The following is a 19673-nucleotide window of genomic DNA, read 5'->3' as shown; positions in this document are numbered from 1 at the left end:
CACAGGAGTAACTGTTCATAGCAAAACGATGATTAATGACATTGTGGCTGAAGTAAGGTGGCAAAGTAAACTTGACAGCATAGTATTTGCATATTACCTGGATGTTAGAGTTTCTCACACTACCTTTGTTTCTTTTTACTGGATGAAACACAAAAAAATCATGATGCTTGCTTAAATCTCTACAAATCCAAAAAAGCTACATCGCTCCATTTTCCTGGCTCTGTTCCTCCCTGAAGGCATGCTGCTTGCATGATCACTCTTGTTTTTCCCATGAACTACAGGATGTAGGCCAAAATACCCTTTGCAACTGCTAGGCACACTGGGTTCCAGTTAATACAACAACTGGACATATCATAATGCTTGAAGCATCCATGGCATGAATATATTAAAATGTATTTATAAAATATATTAAAATATATTAGAATATATTAAAAGTCCAGAAATTAGAAGGAAATATAAGGAGCACTTCTGTTTTCCACAGGGTCAATTTTATTAAACTTGGTGGAAATACTTTACAATGACAAAAAAAGTTAAGTTACACGGAAAACTGATTCTGACACCCTTGACAACAGTATCAGAGTGGCATGTAGGACATGCATGGATGTGCAAAAGCTAAGCACCTCTCTGCACTGGCTCAGGGAAGTTCTTGTATCATCATGGGCTGCTATGCAATGGGACAGCGTTGCATCTCCATCAGTAGTTTAAGCCACTGACTGGTATGTGTTTCTGTGGGAAAACGAGCTGGATCTTTTAGTATCCAGTTCACTTGGGAACCTGCCTTGGTTTCCTGGAGCTGAAGGCACAAGCCAGTTCATTAGAAGTAAAGTTGGAGGAACCATCTTGGCAACTGCTGGGTCAGTGGTTACCTCCCCTCCCACCAACATCACTGATTGATGGATGATTCAGCTTTCTATTTCTGGGAAAAACAACCTTCTATCTGATCATGCACTGATATGCCGCAGCACTGAACAACGCAGCAGTAAGGAAACTGTCCCTTGGAGCCAGGCTTAGGGAGCAGTCTGAGGGTCATTAAAGCAGCACAAGTGATGGGGTGCTGGCCTACAAGACTCACTGGGCTGGTGGCAGCAGCCACCCTGCAGGTGGCAGGCGCCAGGGCAGCGCTGATGGGCATGCAGACGGGTGCCATAGCTGTCCCTTTGGGCACAAAGCAGCTCCCCTTAGCTAAGTAAGGAGGGAAAGGCATCTCAGCTCCACATGCCCATTGCCTAATTGTCAAACGTGCCTGTAATACAATTGAGTCAGAGGGAATTACTGCTGCGCACAGTTGCTTTGGGAAGTCTTCCTCATGTAGGCTGAACTGCAACTATCAAATCTCTGTTGGATTGGCTGAAAAAATGGCAGTCATGTCTTTTCACTAAAAAGGATCGTTTCCCACTCTGCTGTCATTAAAAGGAAATACAAACGAGCCAAACTCATTAAGTACCTAGACTCTCGACAAAATAAGTGTAATTCAAACTGCAGCAGCCAGTGCTGTGCCTGCTTTGGTACCCAGCCAGTGAATTTTAAAGTAAACACCCTCCAGGACTGTTCTCCATTTGGATTTATTAGTCATTACCAAGAAAAGATAATTAGCACTTCTGAGGCATTGTGATAATCAGTAGCACAAATTGTTACCCATAGAAACGGATGAGGTCCTTGTGTGGCACAGGAGTCTGCAGCTTCACTGTACTCCTGTATGGAATGAGTACACAGGTGGGCAGACCCTCAGCTGGGAGAATGCTCATAACCAACTGCTCCAGTGGCGCTAATGACAGTTTACATGGGATAAGGCAGGGAGGGGAGCTATGCCCTGGCCTGTTTGGCTTCTCCTGTTATCCTAACGGCAGAGTCAGTTTTGTTACAATATACAATCCTCCTTGTTGGTCAAAGGCAACTCCTTCACTGCACAACAGGAAAATAGAAGATAATTATTTTTTCCTTTTGCATGAAATCCAAAAAAATGGAAAAGAACCTTGTGATGGAACAAGAGAAATGCGATAGTTTAGGCAATGATGTGGGCTTTTTATCTTCCTCTTTCAAAACTAATGAATGAGAAAACTGTTAAGACTCAAGTCAGTGATAAAACTTGCAGAATTGGTTCCCCAAAGTTATTGGAGATTCCAGTGCCAGCAACGCTCATTAATGCACACAACATGGGACTACCTTGGCAACATCTGACTTGTTGATGCATTCAAAACATTCATGAATGTTTGCCCCTCTACCAGGAAGATGAGTGCTGTGGCAAGTCTGATTCTCATCAGCATGAAGTTTGCCTGATCACAGCAAACGTGATGGGCTGGTGGCTGTTTACAAGCTATGCATACAGAAGCAAATGGATCTGTGAGTGAGTGCTTTTCAGCTGCTGCTGGGAAACAGGCACCCAACTGCCAGGTCACAGACCAGCTATATTATGGACCTCTTAAAGAAGCATCTTGGTTGCAGAGGTAGATGCGCAGCTTGTACTCAGATAGCTACCCAGTACACAGAAGTTGCTATGGCAGTGCTTTGCAAATACACACTGCACAACAGAACAGCGATGTGCGACCACACAGGCTCTTGTTTTGTGTCTTACACAGAAGGTTTGCTCCTACCCTGGGAACTGTGGAGCAGAACAAACACCATAATCTAGTAATCTAGTATGAATCTATATATTTCTCTGCTTAAATCTACTGTCAGATTGCATCTGACTGGAACTGGGTTTAAAACATCTGGGTAACAATTTATATATTATGTCAACAACAGAATCTCTCCCCCTCCCCTTCCCTCTTTCTCCCCTCAGTGCAGAGCAAGCTGACTTCATAGCATCCTTCACAGCAAAACGTGTCTCGGCTGCATCTTTCTGTCTTCATAAAACTCCTTTAATTCAGGTACTTTAACACCTACTCCTTCCTCTGCTGCTGGTGCTTTTTCAAACAAGGAATGCAGCTGGGGAACACTATCTCCTTGGAAACCTACCCCTGGCCTAAAATAGTCCATCTGGGGGCCTGTGTGGCACTGGAAAGACAGAGAACTCATGGACTGAGCACCTTTCACAGCTGGGCTGATTTCACCTGGAGTGAAATCAGCATAGAGCAGATCTGGAATCCCTCAGTGAACAGATAAATAGCCTAGGCTATTGCATCTGCATAATTTAAAGGGCAAAAAATATAAATATTGGCCTGGGAGTGCACCAGATTGCTGCGAGGAACCTGAGACCAGTGTGATTCCCTTGGTGCAGGCACCTTGAGGGAAGGCTGGGGGTAGGAGCTCTCTGATGGTGTGGGCTGGGAGCAGCACAAGGAGCCAGCTCTCCATTAACATGCTGATTTCCAAATAACTGTAAATAATGATGACTTCAAGCCTGCTCTCAGAGCCTCAGGCTCAGTAAGAAACAGCCCCATCTTATTTATTGCCTGAGGATATTATTATTTCCAGAGTGAAGTAGTTGTGGTTCACAATACTGGGCAGAATTATAGTACAAAGTATGCTTTAGTGCAAATTTAAGTCATAAATCTTTGGACAAAAATGGGTGCAAAGCCCCAACCTTTTTTTTTTTTTTTTTTTTAGGTGTTGTTTTTGTTTTGCTTTTTTTTAAAAAAGTTTTTTTTTGTTTAGAAAAGTGGAGCAAATTTCTGCATCATCTTTACTTCTTTACCTTGGGACTGGTCTGGACAGGGCTGGCTCTTGTGTGACAGCACAGTCCGGCTTCACCTCGCTGCCAAGGCCCCGGGGAGGTCATGCTGAGCTAAGGAGCAGCTCAGCAAGGCTGCCAGCTGCATCCCCTCCCTGGCTGTCACAGCCATGGGGAGGCTGTATGGATCAGAAGGTCCTCACTATTACATCTGATAGGAGATGCAAAATGATGCCACTCATCAGGCATTGAAGGCTCAATTCCGAACCTCTAATGTGATATTTCTATGGACAATCTATGGACAATCTGAAGATTTAATTTTAAGGAAGAAGCAATTCATATACATACATACTGCCTTCAGCACACTTTCCCTTAAAAGACCGCTGCCTTCTTTTGCATCATCAAAAGATGGATATGAAAATATTTTGTGCCAGGAATGGTAACGCAGTCTATGGCACAGAGTTCAGTCACTATATACTGGTAAACACTACATTCCTCACTAAACGGATGCAATAGGTGATTAATAAGAATGAAGCTCAGAGTTTATAATTAGTAACTTCATGTAAAGCCTTTCAATTAATATGTAAGTGGATATATTTATGTGTTTTTAATACTAGTTCAAGTGTGAATTGATTTGATCTTTGGTCTTTCTGCTTTTGTGAATTATACTGCAATAGCAGCTTTATTTTTAAAAAAGTATTTTTAATTTAAATTGGTCTAGGCAAGTGCTACACTAAATATAATGAGCATATACAGTATATAAAAGCAAGGCAGGAAATAGGATTACCAAAACAGATGAAATAATTTTGCAAACAGCATATACTGCATGACTATTTGGTGCAATTGTGATACTTGTCCTGTTAGATCTGTGGGGAGACAGCCACATACTGAAACACAACTTGGTCAAGTTAGTCGGTGAATTTACTCCAGAGCAGGTCTGGGCTTAATTCAGGGCTTGGGGGTTTTATTTTCAATGAACACTGAAAGGCGCAAGTGCTTTGAACAGCTGTACCCTAGTACATTCTTTCTACAGTCACTTTGAACCAATACTTTAAAATAAGCCTTGCTATTAACTTGAACAGGAGGTTAGCCAGGCACCTGTGAAGAAAAAGGCATTCTCTGTTTCTGCCTGTTGCAAATTCTTCTACAGTTTGGCTTGTCTAAGCTAAGCCTGTAGACCTGAGCCCCATCTTGGAATTATTTAGCCCAGTTCAAGGTTACAATGGCACTTCTCTGTAGGGCTTTTTCTTTGTTTATCTGCTTGATTTTGTTGTCTGTCCACACAATGAAAGTTCTTAGCTACATGGAAAAGCTTCAGAGCTCCCTGGGTATGACGGTGAATGGAATGACAGGACTGCTGGATTCAAGGTCCAGGGCAGTAAGGAAACATTCAATGGCTGCTTCATTTTTCCCCTGAGCTTGCAAGACCTCTCCAAGGCTGTTCCAGGCAATGTGACTGGTGGTCTGGATCCGGACGGCATCTCTGAGGACTTTCTGGGCCAGTTCCCTCCGCCCAAGTCTGCTCAGCACCAGGCCCTGTCAACAAACAAATGATGAGCAGTTAACAACAGCAGAGAAGAGAGGAAGAAATTAAGTACCCCAAGCTCCCACCAAGCTGCCCTATGACTGCAGGCACAGGAATCCTATGGATAGAGCATCTCCACCTATTTCTGAAGAATAGAAGTGATCAGTTGTTAAGTTCTGTGTTTTTTGATAGCGATGCACAATGTAAAAAGTAATGGTGAAAATAGTTTTTTTTTTTAAAGCAGATTCAGATGCAGCTCTGCAAGTGCTCCTGCTGCGTGCTACTGGGAGAGTGTTTACTGGTATTATACGGAAGAAAGGTTACAGGCCCTTTAAGCATCCCTCTCTCCTTACCCAGAAAATATACACAGGTTTGACTACAGCCAGAATTCATTCCTGCACAACTGCAACACCCAGCTGAGGCTGAGGTAAAGTCTCTCATCTCCCACATCCTGACCACACTGAGATCTTTCTTCTCATCAAACAGGAGGCAGAGGGATGTGTTCTCCTTCCCAGCCTTCTACAGGCAGGCTGTATGTAATAGCATGGGATGTAACAGCTCTGTCCTCTTGCACTTCAATTTATATCCTACAGCAGTGTGGGGGAGTAGAAGGATGCAGGAACCTTGTTTAAAAAGTTGTCCTTAGGGTAAGAAAAGACACAAGTGGGTGTAACCATCTGGAAGGAACAGGAGGGGGAGGATAAAAGAAGTGTTAGGAAGAACATGTTTTTCTATAGGGCTCTCATGGATGTGTCTGAATCCACAAAGCACTAATGAGCCAGGATCCCTGTTAATTGCACAGCCGTCAATCACACCGAGCCCAGATGGTCTTTGCCCCAGATAGGGGCTTTGCAGGCCACAACATATCCATGGCATTTCTCTGCTTCCTCCTGAAGGTGCACACACCAGGATGAACCTTCCACCAGCTTCATCCAGGTGTGGCCTCTGGAAGAAGCAACCAGCACCTGCCAAACTCTGCATGGCTTCTGCCCATATTGACCCATGGAAATGCTGACAAATGAGATGACTGCCTGCTTTTCCTGGGACAATGTAGTAGGTGGATGCATGTATGTAAAGAAAAGCATTAGCTTAATCTTTAATCTGTCTAACTGCCTTTAGTGCATATGAAAAAGACGTAAGAAACCTGAAATCTCTCACAACTAGAACCCAAGTAAATTTCTGATGAACGAATGGTGATGCTTTTAGAAATAGTGAAGATTTTTCCTCTGTTTTGTTTTGTCTGGTTTTACAAAAATACCATTGAACACAGGGTACATCAGCATCCTTAAGGCCAGTGATAGTACCTACAGAAACACATTAAGTTGCCTGAGAGAAAAAATAAGAAACACCCATTTAATCAAATATTGGTGATGCTATGAAAAGCTTCACTAACTCTTTCTTGCCCACACCCTTGACCTGAATAATCAACTCAGTATCAAATCTGATCCTTTAGAGATGCAGTGGGGGTGGAACAGAGGTTCCCTCGTGGGAGAGGCTGGTTCCCCTGGAGGTGGCTGCCTGGAGATGGCTGCAGGCACATAATGACAGACTGGAAGGTATTTGTGCAATTATAATTTGTGTCACTTTCTTGACAGGGATAATGCAGCATAGAAAGGGCAAGTAGTGTGGCCATAGCAAATCTGTTGCTGAGCCAACAACAGACGGGAGCTATCTCAGCTCAAGTTTGCCCTTGACCACAAACCCACTGTTCCTAAAATCTCTTCCTCCTGTGCTGATCAAGTAGACTCAGTTGTGCTCTCTGGTGATCCGGGACCCAATGCTGTCCTCACCCTGACACTATGCAGCATCGAGCCTCTCAATGCTCTCAGAGGGCTGTTGGCCCTGGAGGCACAGGGGCCAGTGAGCCCGTGCAGCTGCTGTCTGTCATCCCTCTCCAACGAGGAGAGGAATTCCCTGCCTGGCTGACATTTTGCGCCTCTCGACAATGCTGCAGAGAAATCCACCTCATCGTAAACTGCTTGGGCAGCACAGCTCCCCTGCATGCCCCAGCACCCTTGCTGGTCAAGACCCAGAGCATGGTGTGGCTTCCCTGCCATGGCTCCCCAGTGTTTGCTGTGCCTGTGCTCGAGGCCCAGGAGGAGCACTGTGTTCTGCATGCCCAGCTGCAGTGCCCAGCAGTGGCAGATGCCCACCAGGAAATGCAGCTCACATGAATGTTTCTTCTTTAGTAGTCAGTGCTTTCAAGCTTGCCAGTTTAGCTGAGAAAACATCTGTGAACCCTCAGAGAGAGTTATTCCAGACTCCCCAAAGCCAGGGGAAGGGCTCCTGTTGATGCTGCAATACAATGTACAAGTGAAAAACTGCTGTGTTTTTGGAGGAAACATTTGCTAAAGGAGTTTGGGATTTTCACCTCCTCCTTGCTTACATGCACAACTGTTGGTGCCAAATGCTGCCCAGGTCCATGGCCCTTCCCAGGCATGTCACCATCCTGCTTCCCCCTTCTGGTAAGGAAAAGCCTCCTGCCCCCTTCCTGCACACATGCCTGGACTTCCATGCAGTGTGGGCACATGACACTGGGCTCTAAGCCTCAGCCCAAGTGTAGGCTGGGGTTTGGCCAACCCAGGTCTGCCAACACTCCCCAGCCCCAGCACAGAGACCTACTCCTTTGCCCAGAGTGAGCTGTGACAGATGGTGTCAGTCTTTTTGTGAGGCTTAACTGAAGCAGCACAAATATGCTGCTGACGTTTAAAGAACAGGTTGAACATCATTAATTCTGTGTGCAGGAGAGTTTCTGGTTTTGTATTTTCTCTCTCCTCTCCTCCCCACACCACTCCTTGCAAACCACAAACATTTTGAGAGCTGGAGGCTGCACAAACCTCAAGCCTCAGGAAGGCGCAGCATCGAGCACTTGAGTTTTTGCTTCTCTGCGGTATTTGCTCTTGAGAGCTTCTCCTTGCTACTGAATTTCTAATTTCCCCATGGAGTCTGGCTTGCTATAAACAATGCTTGCATGTTGTTGCTATGTAGGTCCAGTTGGAATCTGCCTACAGTGCAAAAGAAAAAAAAATTATCTAAATTCAGAAAGCCACCCACTGAAGGGAAATTTGCATTTTTATCTGGAAGATTTTTTTAAAAAAAGATTTTTCTAATGAAAGTTCAGCTCCTGAGTTTCTATGGAAACTCATCTATTTGGTGTGCATGCATAATTTCATAAAGTCAGATCTCAGGAAGATGAGCAATTAGTATAAATACAAGCAGGAATGTGATTAAGGGTTTCATCCTCTTATTCCCGAAGATGGAGGGTAGGACTGGGTTTTGTTGTCTTTCCTCAGTTTCTCTTTGTCTTTTTGCCAAAACAATGCAGAAACCGGTACACAAGTAGTCTGACTCCTCCGCCACCTCCTGGCTAGCACTGGCACTTCTGGTTCTGCCCAGTGATTTTCCTCCCAAAGATGACAAGTACCTCTAAGTATGGCCCTCTCTGTCAATGGTGTTGGTACTGAGTCAGACTCTAAGGAGCAATGGGAACAGGCTTATTTTTAAACTCAAGCAAATTATAAATAGTAAAAAAATCCCAAACCAACTCAAAAGGTGAGTGGGAATCATTTTTCCTTCAGACTCCTATGGGCAGACCAGCTCCTTATCAGCCACCCACAGGCATTTCATGACCCACTTGCACCAACACAGCTGCACAATGCTGGGATGTGAATAACTCACTCACTCACTCACTCACTCACTCACTCGAGAAGGTCTGAGGGTAACCTCTGCAAATGAATTTGATTTTCTTCTTAAGGTCTGAAGATGTACCTGGGGTCTTGTAAATAGAGGCAGAGTGATGAAGGCAGAGTACAAGCTAGACTGTAAAAGACAGAACTGAGAGATCTGGCAGAAACTCAGCTGAGGTGAAGGGCTGTGAGACCCAGACAGTCTATCAGGGTATGAAGGCTGAGAGGGGGCAGCAAAACTGGTCTGCTGATTTTATGTGCCTTATGCTGACAGCTGGACTCCTGAATTGATGGTTTTTAATTTCAGGGAACAGAGGGTGCCTATGGGAAGCCTTATCAAAGGTATTTTTGACCTCATGTGCATGCAAAACAAACAAAACCTAAACCACTTCTTTGGTGACATGGATTCCCTTGCCTTCAGTGATGAGATACTTAGTAATTGATACTTGAGTGAGGCTATTTTTGTTTTAGAATATGAGAGCCATATTTCAATTTAAGTTAGATGAAGAAAAAAATTACTTATTTTCAATTTTCACTAATAAAGAAAGTGAGCATAAGCCACACTTGAAGTCTCAGTTTTAGAAGGTTGTGAAATTTCTACCTGTGGCTTCATTTCCTTAAGAGTTTGACAAAAGCTCTTCAAATATTAGCTCATAAAATTCCCAGAAAAATAGTGCAGGAAAGATGTTATGGAAGACTACAAAATAAGCCTCACATACTGGAGTTTATTTTTAGTAATGACTATCAAAACTTCCTCTGCACATGTTTAGTTCAAACGACTGATGAGCTGTGGGGAGTTGTCTCTTTCCAAATAGGTGGCACAGATTAGCTTGTTCTTTCTTTTAGGTCTTGTACTGGAAAGAGATGTCCATAAAAACATTTCATTTCATTCCTGGAAGGTTGCTTTTTGTTATATTTGCAAGGTCATCTCATTTTTGGAGAATCTGTATAGGTGGACTAGACTCTATCCTTTACAAATGGATTTTAATAATCACATTAAATGCAAATTCTCACTGTCTTTGCACGAGACTGTAATTCCAAAGTGAGGTTGTCTCTGATGCTCGTCTCTATTTAGCAGAGCATTTCTGCCTATTATTGTCTGAATACCCCCATAAGTTTCCAGAATTAATCAGACTTTGCTGCTGGGCTTCCTTAAGTGCATTATTTAATTAATTTCAAGGTAAATGCAGTATCCTTACTGTCTACTCCCATCTGTAATGTGGACATATCACTTGTGGTTAGTAGGAGGGTAATCAGCACCTGGCAAAAGCAGGACATGCTGCAGAAAAATGATTGTTCAGAAGTGTGCTTATTCAGCAGAACCCTACAAAAAGCCTTTCAAGATGCATTTGGTATTTTGGTGGTAAGAGTCTCATGTAACAGAAAAATCCGCACTGCTACAGGGCAACACACGTTTCTGTAATTATTTAGGAATCAGAATAAGTTGTAAGCAAAATCTGTTGCATACGCCATGAAATATCAGTGTTCTTCTGGAAAATGGCAAAGATTAACCCTGGAAGTCCTTGGTCTCCTAGAATAAAGACATGTAAGTAGCCAATTGCTCTGTGATTCTTTCCCCCTACATTCACAATCTTTGCATCTCTGAAGAGCCAGGATTATTTATTTTTTTTTAGCTGTGAGCAGTGAAGTGAGTTTTTGTTGCACTGTCACTTAGCCATGCAGTACCTGGCAGTGTGGGGATAGCTAATCACCCATTTTGCTGATTCAGTCCAGGTTGTGGTGAACCTGAGACATACATTTGAACTGTTTTCTGAAAAGACACTGTAGGAGTACAGGGAGCAATCAGGATCCTCTCACTGAACTGAGTTAGACTGCATCCTAATTTATTGCCCTAACAAAGGATGACTGGGATTCACTTCTGAGAGAAAGCTTGTCTTTCAATGTTTCTGCTGCCTCCTTTGTTGAGAGCAGCTTTTCCTCCTCTTCCTTCCCCCCCTCCATCTCCTCTGCCCAAGCTGCTGCATCCCCTCTTGTCAATGACACTGAAGTGCTGCATTTGATAAAGCAGAGGAAGAGAAGGAGAAGAGAGGGAAGACAGGCTGGGCCACTGCAAAACACAGAATATGGAAAGGAGAAATGAAGGAACAGCTCTAGGGGGGATGATGGGGGGACTGGCTGGGAAAAGCAAAAACCTGAGATTGCATCACAATTTGTAGCACTTGTGCACTGCCTGTGGGTTTTAACTCAGTAGGCTCACTATGGAGACTTCAGGACTGCAGGCATTTAATGGCAGCCTAGCCTTTGCTGTTTACATTTCACTGCAGCCTCTCTGTGTGCTACAGAGGAGGGTGAGGGAAGGGAAGAAATGAGACTGCAAGGAGGTATCAGGAGAGACAGACTACCTGAGTGTGAAAACAGTGACAACATAAGCCCACCACTGACCTGGGCACATGGATATGCTTTATCAATCATAGTGAGGTAGTGCTTGCAGGGAGAGGAGAAAAAGCAAAAGAAAAAAAAAGACCAAAAGTAGTGAAGTCCTGGAGAGACAGACATCCACCCCCCTTAGCTTGCCTGTTTTCCAAGGCAGTGAGTAATTGCAAAGGCAGCATCTCGCCCAGGCCCCCTGTGAGGCCAAGGCACTCCCTGTTTCGCAGAAGTGAAGCATTGTGCCATGCTGCACATTGCCCTCTCAACAGGCTTGCTGTCTCTATTTGAGTTCATCAAATGTTAGCAGGGATGTTTCTACCATGTTTGAAGCTTAAATGTGATAAAACATTTATTGACATAAAAAGCAAACCCTAAGGCAGCATTTCAAACCAGGAGGCTCCAATCTCTTCACAGGGAGGCTCATACAAGCCTAGGGAGAATGAAGAGTTTTTCTGCCTTGTTGGATTGTTGTCACTTAAGCTTCATGGAAAGCAGAATCATTTGGTGCATACTGAATATTCTCTAGACAGTTCTTCCTTTGCTGAGACTTACATGGAGATGAAGTAGGAAGCAAGAAAACCTAACAGGATGCTTCAGCCACATATCTGAGAGTAACTAAATCCATTATTTGTTTCAAAGTTTCTTCTCCTAGGGAGGGAAAGATTTCTCCCAGCCCTGATCTTAACAGTCCTCACAGTAATGCTGCAATAGAGAACACAGGAGATTCAACTACAACTCAGGCTCATGGTGTTGTCTGTAAAAATGTGCACCAAAAGAAGGTCCCAAACTGATAAGAAATAACAATTTAGAATGCATAATTTATAACATAAGGTCCCAATTCTGCTATACATTATACTGGCTTCCCTGACAGAAAGACTTGTGGAAATTAGTGAGATTTGGCCTGAATATATCCAAGTATCTCAAAATCTGTGCAGAACTGAAACTGATAACCATCAGCAAAGGGAGAAAAGGCATGTAACACACATGCAGGATGTTAAAGAGCTGCAGGTAACCTGCTGGCTAAAGCACTCAACTAGAAAGCTGTAGCTGTGCTCCATTGGCAGGGACAGAGTCAAGGGACAAGCTTTGGGAAGCAGCCGTCCTGGGTATAAGCATTCTCAGCCTAAGGAGGCTTGAGAACTTGCCTCTCTGGTGCCCAGGGAGTAACTTTTAGCAAATGATTTAAAGAGGGCAGGGCAGCTGTTAAGCACCCTCATTGCCCCAGGGGGGTCAAAACTCTGCCTTTATTTTGATAGTAAGCAGGTGCCTATGTTTTGTTGCACCTAACGAAATGTTGCTGCAGGTAGCTGGGAAATGTCTAGGCTTGAGAACTGAACACCAAATTAACCTGAGTGTCCACAGTGTGCTGTGGCTGAGGAATAGGGAATTACTGGTTTTTTAGGTATCTCTCCAGTGCCAAAGCTGGATCCTTCCCCAGTTTTTAATGCAGTGCTTTGCAACAAATGAGGGGCTGATGCACACATTTCCCATGCATGTTATCTTCCCCTCTGCTTAGAGAGTACATCTTGTCTGAATGTATGAGTCATAAAAAGGTTCTCACAGACAAAGCTTCAGCTCTGCTGAGGGTCTCTGAGCCTCAGTCCCACAGAATTTATGGCCAGAGTAAGTTTTGCATTTAGTATGGCACTGAGAAGAGGCACAGTGCAGAGAAGACACACTGACAGAAGCATACAGCATGCCAATGTAGATTACAGCAGATGTCTTCTGAAAGGAGAGCCGAGGTATTTAAAATATCTTAATTTGCTTAGTTTTCCATTACTGGCAGTCTCTGGGATAGCATGTGATTAATGATATCCTCCACACAACAACAGCCAGAATCTCCGCATGCAGTATAGCAGCTGAGCGCTAAGCTTACCTCAGCTGCTGGGAAACACAGTGAGCTGGGCAGGAACACACTGCTGTGGTCCAGCCAGTGCCTCCAGATTTTGCTCCAGTGCCTCTGATCCCACAAGGAGTATGTGCTTCCTTATTGCTTCTTAACACAGAATCTCTCCTAAATCAGGAATCTCTATGTACAAAGAGATTTTGCTGAATTACAGTTTGCATTTTCTGTTACATGCTCAAGAGAGAACGAATGAAGAAGCTTCTTGAGAAGGTAAAGACTCAACAAATACTGCACATAACATCAGCATAAATGGAAGCTCCAGCAACACTGGAGAGCTGTTTTCATCACTGAAGTGATGTTTGCATGCCTCCTGTTTGTTTGGCAAGAAGGGACTTCTGCTTCCTTCTCTTGACTGTGGCCAGCTTGGTGTGCATGGGGACAGCTTGCTGAAAACCTGGAAGTCTCACTAGTTCCCATGCCCTTGTTTGTGCAGCTGTGTCTTATGTACCAGGAGGCAGCACACTCTGCTATTGTGCTACACGCTATTTTATTTACTGTATTACTACAGCCTATAACTCTGTCCTGTCCTGCAATAACAAGCAGCCTAAACAGCACAGAATTTAGACTAATTATAACCAGTTTCCTTGTTTATGAAAAATAGTTTTTGAAGGTTGAAGTATAAAGCGGATCGTCATTCCATCTCTTCTCCTTTCTAACAGCTCCCTGAGCATTTTCTGAAACACCATTAATGAGTTCAGCTGCAGACCAACCTGACTACTACAATTTCTGGGCTTTAATATGATCTTAGAGCAAAGCACAATAGAAGGACAATACTGCTTAGTAAAACTTCAGTGGTATCTTGAGGCCTGTGTATAGGAAACCATAACTAAAGCTAGTAATCACCTGGAAGATCACGGTGGAGCTCAGTTGAGAAGCATCTGCTGCAGGTTAAGATCAGTCCAAAGATAATGTCTTTCAACCTGGATGCAAGTTTCATTCTTCAGAGATAACTGAACCACCCCAGGATTGCCATGGGTTTAAGGAATGTATTGGGTTCTTCTCTTATAAGGTGTTACACACACTTTGGAGATTAGAGAAGAGCTGGGGAGTTCTGTCTTGCAGGATTTTACTGTAGTTTCTAATGTTATATAAACAGGGCCTGAATAATGTGATAATTAGTACCTCAGGGACATGGAGGATAACTTACCATAACAGAGGAAAGCAAGTGATTTGCACAGATAAACAGGAGTACAGATTCCTTGTACAGAATACAGAAACAGGGATAATCCACCTCTGAGAAGCAGAGCACCAGCCCTCCTGCTAATGGACTGAAATCTCTGCACTGTGCACTGGATCAGATTTGCTCCTTCCAGTGACCCCAAATGCCTCAGCAGGCCCTGTATTTCGTTGATACGGGAACTGCGCAGCTCCCCCAAGAGAGGAAATGGCCACTCAGAGTGTCTAAGACGGCTTTGGTGTCAGGGAATCACTTATCACCTTGTGATGGCTTCACTGTCTCCACTGGATGGAGGGAGGAAGCCTGGCAACTGCAGAGGAGGAGAACGGGGAACAAACCAGCAAAACAAGTCTGTCAGCTCCTAATTGGTGCTCAGGAGCCCTGATCCTGCCGCACTGCCAGGGATTTGATCCGATTGCTGGGCTACAGAAGCTGCCATTTAACTACTGGATTTGCTCGGAGGATGGCAGTGGAGGAGGGCGGTTTCTGTAGCAAGCAGAAATGAGAAGAACAAAGTGTTTGTAATTCCTTGGACAGTGAGTAAGCTGACACACAAACTCATTAATGTGAACATCCAAAATGCTCATTTCTCCCCGGGGAGCCAGTGACTAGAGGCAAAGCCAAGTTCTCCCCCTCAAGCTCAGCTGCTTCAACACAAAAATTTGAGTTAAGAGGCTGCTCTAAGGATTGCTTTTCCCCAGGGAGAGCTTAGAGCAGTTATTTTGGGATATCTGAAGCACAGGAACATTCCTGGGATTCTGCAATAAGCTTCAGAGTTGGGAAAACAGAATTTGCTAACCAGCATGATTTGCAAGGAGACTACCAATCATCTCTAAAAGACAGATGTTGCTCTACTGTTGTCCTTCTTGGTGAAGATGCAAAAGGAATGTGCTGGACAGGCATCATATCCATCAGGTATTCTCTTTAGGTCAGATTAGAATTAGTTTTTGTGACTCTCCAGCCCAGCCCATAACCCACCTGTGTGAGATTGCAGGGTACTGCTGTTGCACTGACAGGCAGAAGGCAGCTGTCCTGATTTCCCTCTGCATGACTGGGGATGATTCCTACCACCACAGCATTACATACAGGGAGCTGCAATCATCTGCTGGGGAATTCCAGTGGAGAGCACCTGCCCACATGGCTGATGGTCCACCAGCAAGTGCTGCACTGCCGAGGTGCCATTTTTGGAAGGAGGTGTAACTAGCTATGTCACCCTGCAGAGCAGGCTGTAAATAGGACTGCACTCATAGTGCCATGTGGCTCAGTGGTATGTCAGGACATGTATTTTTAGGAAATTCCTCCTTTGGGCAGAAAGGGTGAAGAGCTTGGCCTGGTTTGCAGGCTGCTGGCTTTGCCCAGATCTTTCATTCTACAGCGTGGGAACATGTCACTCACCAGTCGGTCTGTGGAGGCTGCTAGAGCCTGGATACAATGTTAGCTCCTAGTTATCTCCTGATCAGGGTGGCTGTGAAAGGGTAAAAGATGACTGATCTGGGGCTCTGGGGCTGTGCTTTTCTGTGTTCCAATGCATGCACACTTGCTGTCTCTTTACTGGTGCTTTCAGACAGGGAACTGACCTCCAACAGAGCAGTGATAAAGGAAAAAGGAAGATCAATGTCTTGGAAAGATGATAAAAATGTACCTTTCAGAATGAATACGTGAGGGGAATAAAGAGCTCAGAGAATATATCTCATGCAGAGAAGAAACAGAGAGAGAAAGAGAGAAGCAGATGGTAAGTAGGTAATTTACCACTGGTGAGACACTTTCTGGGTACAGTATAATGAAAAAATGCAGTACATCTCCTGATGCACAGACAGTGCTGTGAAAAGGACAAGGCAAGGCAGTGCTGGACTCAAAATCAGTGTCTGACAGACACTTGCTGACTTCCTCTTTTACCCAGAACATCATTCCTATCAGGCAGCATGTGTTCAGCTGCAGCATCTGGGTTGTGATTTTTTGGCAGCTGCACAAAATCTCTGCCTGCCAGTCTCATGTCTGCTCCCAGAGACCTCTGCCTGTTAGCAAATGTTTCAAAATCACACTGCCAGGCACAGCACATCATTCTACAATCTTACCTCAGGCAGAAATCCTCATGCAAGCTCTCCTTTTAACTTCAGTGGGCTGCAGAAGAGAAAGGCTAGAGGACAGGCCTTTAGGTAACAGGTGGAAATACTCATTTAGGTCATGGCTTGCGCTGAATTTCTTGCAGCACTAATGTGAAACAGCTATTTCCCCTCTGAATTATCTTAATAATACTATTTTGTCTGTGATATTCTAAGAAGATTTCTTTTAAGACATGTTCCATGCTACAGGTGCACAGAGAGAATTTGTGAACTTTGTTCTCTGGAATGTGTTAATGTGAAATTGTTCTTCCCATCTTTAAAATTCTTCCCTTCCCTTCACTTGCTTCTTAGCAGTCCCAGATAAGCAATACTAACAGTATGATGTGTGCATACTCTATATCGCTCCACAGTTGAAACAGTTCCTTAGTAAACAAAATGCAGAAATATGGCTTCCTCATCTATCTTGGGTAAGAGATCTACCCACAGAAATAGCTGCAATTTTTAATTCTGCACAGGGAGAAAGGGCCTAAACTTCCACATAAATCATCTGTTGTTATATTTCACAATCTCATTTTCCTTGGCATGAACCTAGGCAATGAGGCTGTGCTTCTGGTGCAAAGGACAACATCTCCTGGAGATGAAACAAGCTACTTGATTATGGTATTTCTAAAATTGCAGACAAAAGAGACAATCAGTGCTTTTTGATGTGGACATCTGTCAGCAGAGGAACAACTGCTAATTGTCATATAATGAGCACACCAGACACTTCCACAGCAGTCATCTTTCTAGAAGTCAAGCATGAAAAAAAACATTACTCATCCAAGCATATTTTGTCTGAATCTGGCTGCATTTCTGCAACTATTTAAAACTTCAAAGTGATACAATGCTTTTTTATAGACAGATACTTGAGATCAAAATACGTAGCCAAAATATAGCAATCAGTAATGGTTTCTGTTGGCATGTGGTTATCTAGCTTTATATTCTAATATTTGTATTTTAGTTTTAGAAGCAATGTAGGTGTAGTGAGAAAAGGTGCAGGTATCTCACATAAATACAAGCACGTGGGATTTGTAGAAAACTGGTTCAGCAGCAGAACTGTTCAGTTGCACTTCATTCAGAGAAGTCCTTGTTCCCACAGAAGCACCATAGGAGCTGTCAGTTTGGCAGCTATATGGCTCTACATGAGCTCTGAGCAATGTTAAAGCTGTACAATGCTGTCTAAAAGCAATGTGTGGGGAGGAATAGATAATTATCTTTGTATGAAAGGATGGACTCTAGACAGCCTGCCACCTATAGAATCCATACACATCATTTGCTAAAGCATCTACACACCTCCCTTGCAGGCATGGGCTCATCAGCCCATCACTTAATTGAACAGAATGGAAAAAATAGTTGAAACCTCTCCAGGAACAACTACTAAGGGGGTATCTTCTGCTGAGTTAACCAGATTTGAACCAACCAAGAAGTTCTTTGGAGTATCTCTTGTTTATATGGCACCCAAGCTGCCTGCACTACAGACCAGCTATTTTGGTGGTTATATAGTTTGGCAGTAGTCTAATGATGGATATGATATTTGGAACAAATTTTCTTCTGAGCTGCCAGAGAACTGCTTGATCATCAGTTAAGTAGACAATACCAATCTCTCATGCTTTTCAGCAATACATTAATAGTAAAAAACTTGACTGCCTGAACATAACAAGCCCTGTAACTGCTGCGAACACACAGAACCATACACAGAAGATACCATTTTAGCACGTCCTAAGGAAGAAAAACAAAATAACAAACATTATGAAGTCTTTTTTTACCAGTACAGAGTGAACTGAACACTTACACAGCAATAAAACCTTTAGCACTATATCCATTCTCTGGTCTAGCAAAGTGCTTTCATTTTAATGAGGTTGGTCTGCTGTTGTCCCAGGAGGAATGGCCATGGGTATATTAAGTGAACCAGCCTGCATCTTTGAGGTGCCCAGGGAGGCGATGTGGAAAAGACCCATGGTGTCTGGGGAGTAGGGGAGGCAGAAAATGAGGAGAGGGGCATCTTCAGTTGCTGTTCTGTCAAAGGCTCAACAAAACAGCCTCCAGAAACAGCAGCCCCTGATGGGGATGATGCATGTAAAATACTTACATTTTCAGCAGGATGTTTCTAATTAAACTCAACTGGTTTGCACACCTGCTGGGAGTGACTGATCTGCACCTCATCTCCCAGTTCTACTTGAACACAGAGGATGCAACTGCTGAGGCTACCACACAGCAATGTGCTCCTTTTGTGCACTGACAGTAATTGAGAAAATGGATGGCAACAGCCTGTTTTGTTTTTGCTACCGTTCTAGGAAGTGCTTCCTTTTCCTTTTCCTTTTCCTTTTCCTTTTCCTTTTCCTTTTCCTTTTCCTTTTCCTTTTCCTTTTCCTTTTCCTTTTCCTTTTCCTTTTCCTTTTCCTTTTCCTTTTCCTTTTCCTTTTCCTTTTCCCTCCAGGGCATCAGTGGTTTTACAGCCCTTTTGTAAGAGTGGATGACTGAAAGGGGTCTGTGTAGTTTCCTGACTGTAGGATATGAGGAATGATGCAGGTATTAAACCCCTCAGGTCCAAGGTCAGGTACAGATCCCGACTACAGTCAGATCACAAGGCAAAGGATGGTATTGAAGCATACCATGATCGGTAGTGCAAGACAGAACAGCCAACTGTCACTAAACATTTCTTAATCTGTTTTATGAGCACAGCCTGACTCCAACATTTTAAGAGAGGGTTATACTCTGTTATACTGTGAGGCATTTATGGTTTTGCCCAGAAAGGTCTGAAACAACAAAACCTTCAGAGAAAGCTTCTAAAACTGTGTGGTCAGCAGGACTTCTGGCTTATCGCTGCTGTCCTACGCTCCCTTTCTGCATATGTTTAGGGAGCCAGCAGTTGTCATTGAGATGTAAGAACTCAAAAGATATATACCTCAAAAGAATACTTGAAAAGAATTCTTGTATTGTGGCATTGCCCTGCTGTGAAATGAGAAAAATGCGTTCACTGTGCTGAGGCAGCAGGTCAGCATCCCAAATGTTCTCCCCTCCAACAAGCTCACTGGGTCAGAATAATTCTGTTTTGAATTGTACGGGACAATCTCCTGGGTAACACGCTTCACAGCAATGCTTGTGGGGAACATGCCTTTGAATGTAAGGCAGTCAATGAGATTTCTAATTACTGTGTTTTATAACCTCATTCATTCAGGCAGGGAAGGATACTGCTGAAGGGAGCTCAAACAAGAGGAATCATCCATCTGCAGCAACATAAATAAGTGTTGATAATGTGATTTGAATCCCAGATGG

At 43.7% G+C, this 19673-nt stretch overlaps 1 protein-coding gene across 13 annotated transcripts in view; it reads right to left on the bottom strand.

Moving 5' to 3' along the window:
* Window positions 1–466: 466 nt before the first annotated feature.
* Window positions 467–19673, bottom strand: part of TTC7A (tetratricopeptide repeat domain 7A) — a 218041-nt gene continuing 198834 nt past the window's right edge. For all 13 annotated transcript variants that reach the window (XM_086869304.1, XM_086869308.1, XM_086869324.1 and 10 more), the window contains one exon: window positions 467–5146. In XM_086869304.1, the coding sequence (XP_086725430.1) occupies window positions 4925–5146 (222 nt within the window). In that variant the 3' untranslated portion in view covers window positions 467–4924. The remainder of the gene's footprint in view (window positions 5147–19673) is intronic.

This window comes from Cyanistes caeruleus, chromosome 2 (assembly GCF_971803275.1).
Source record: "Cyanistes caeruleus chromosome 2, bCyaCae1.hap1.1, whole genome shotgun sequence".
NCBI classification, from domain to species: Eukaryota; Metazoa; Chordata; class Aves; order Passeriformes; family Paridae; genus Cyanistes; species Cyanistes caeruleus.
Note: the sequence above shows the minus strand (reverse complement) of the source record. Positions and strands in the feature narration are given on the sequence as shown.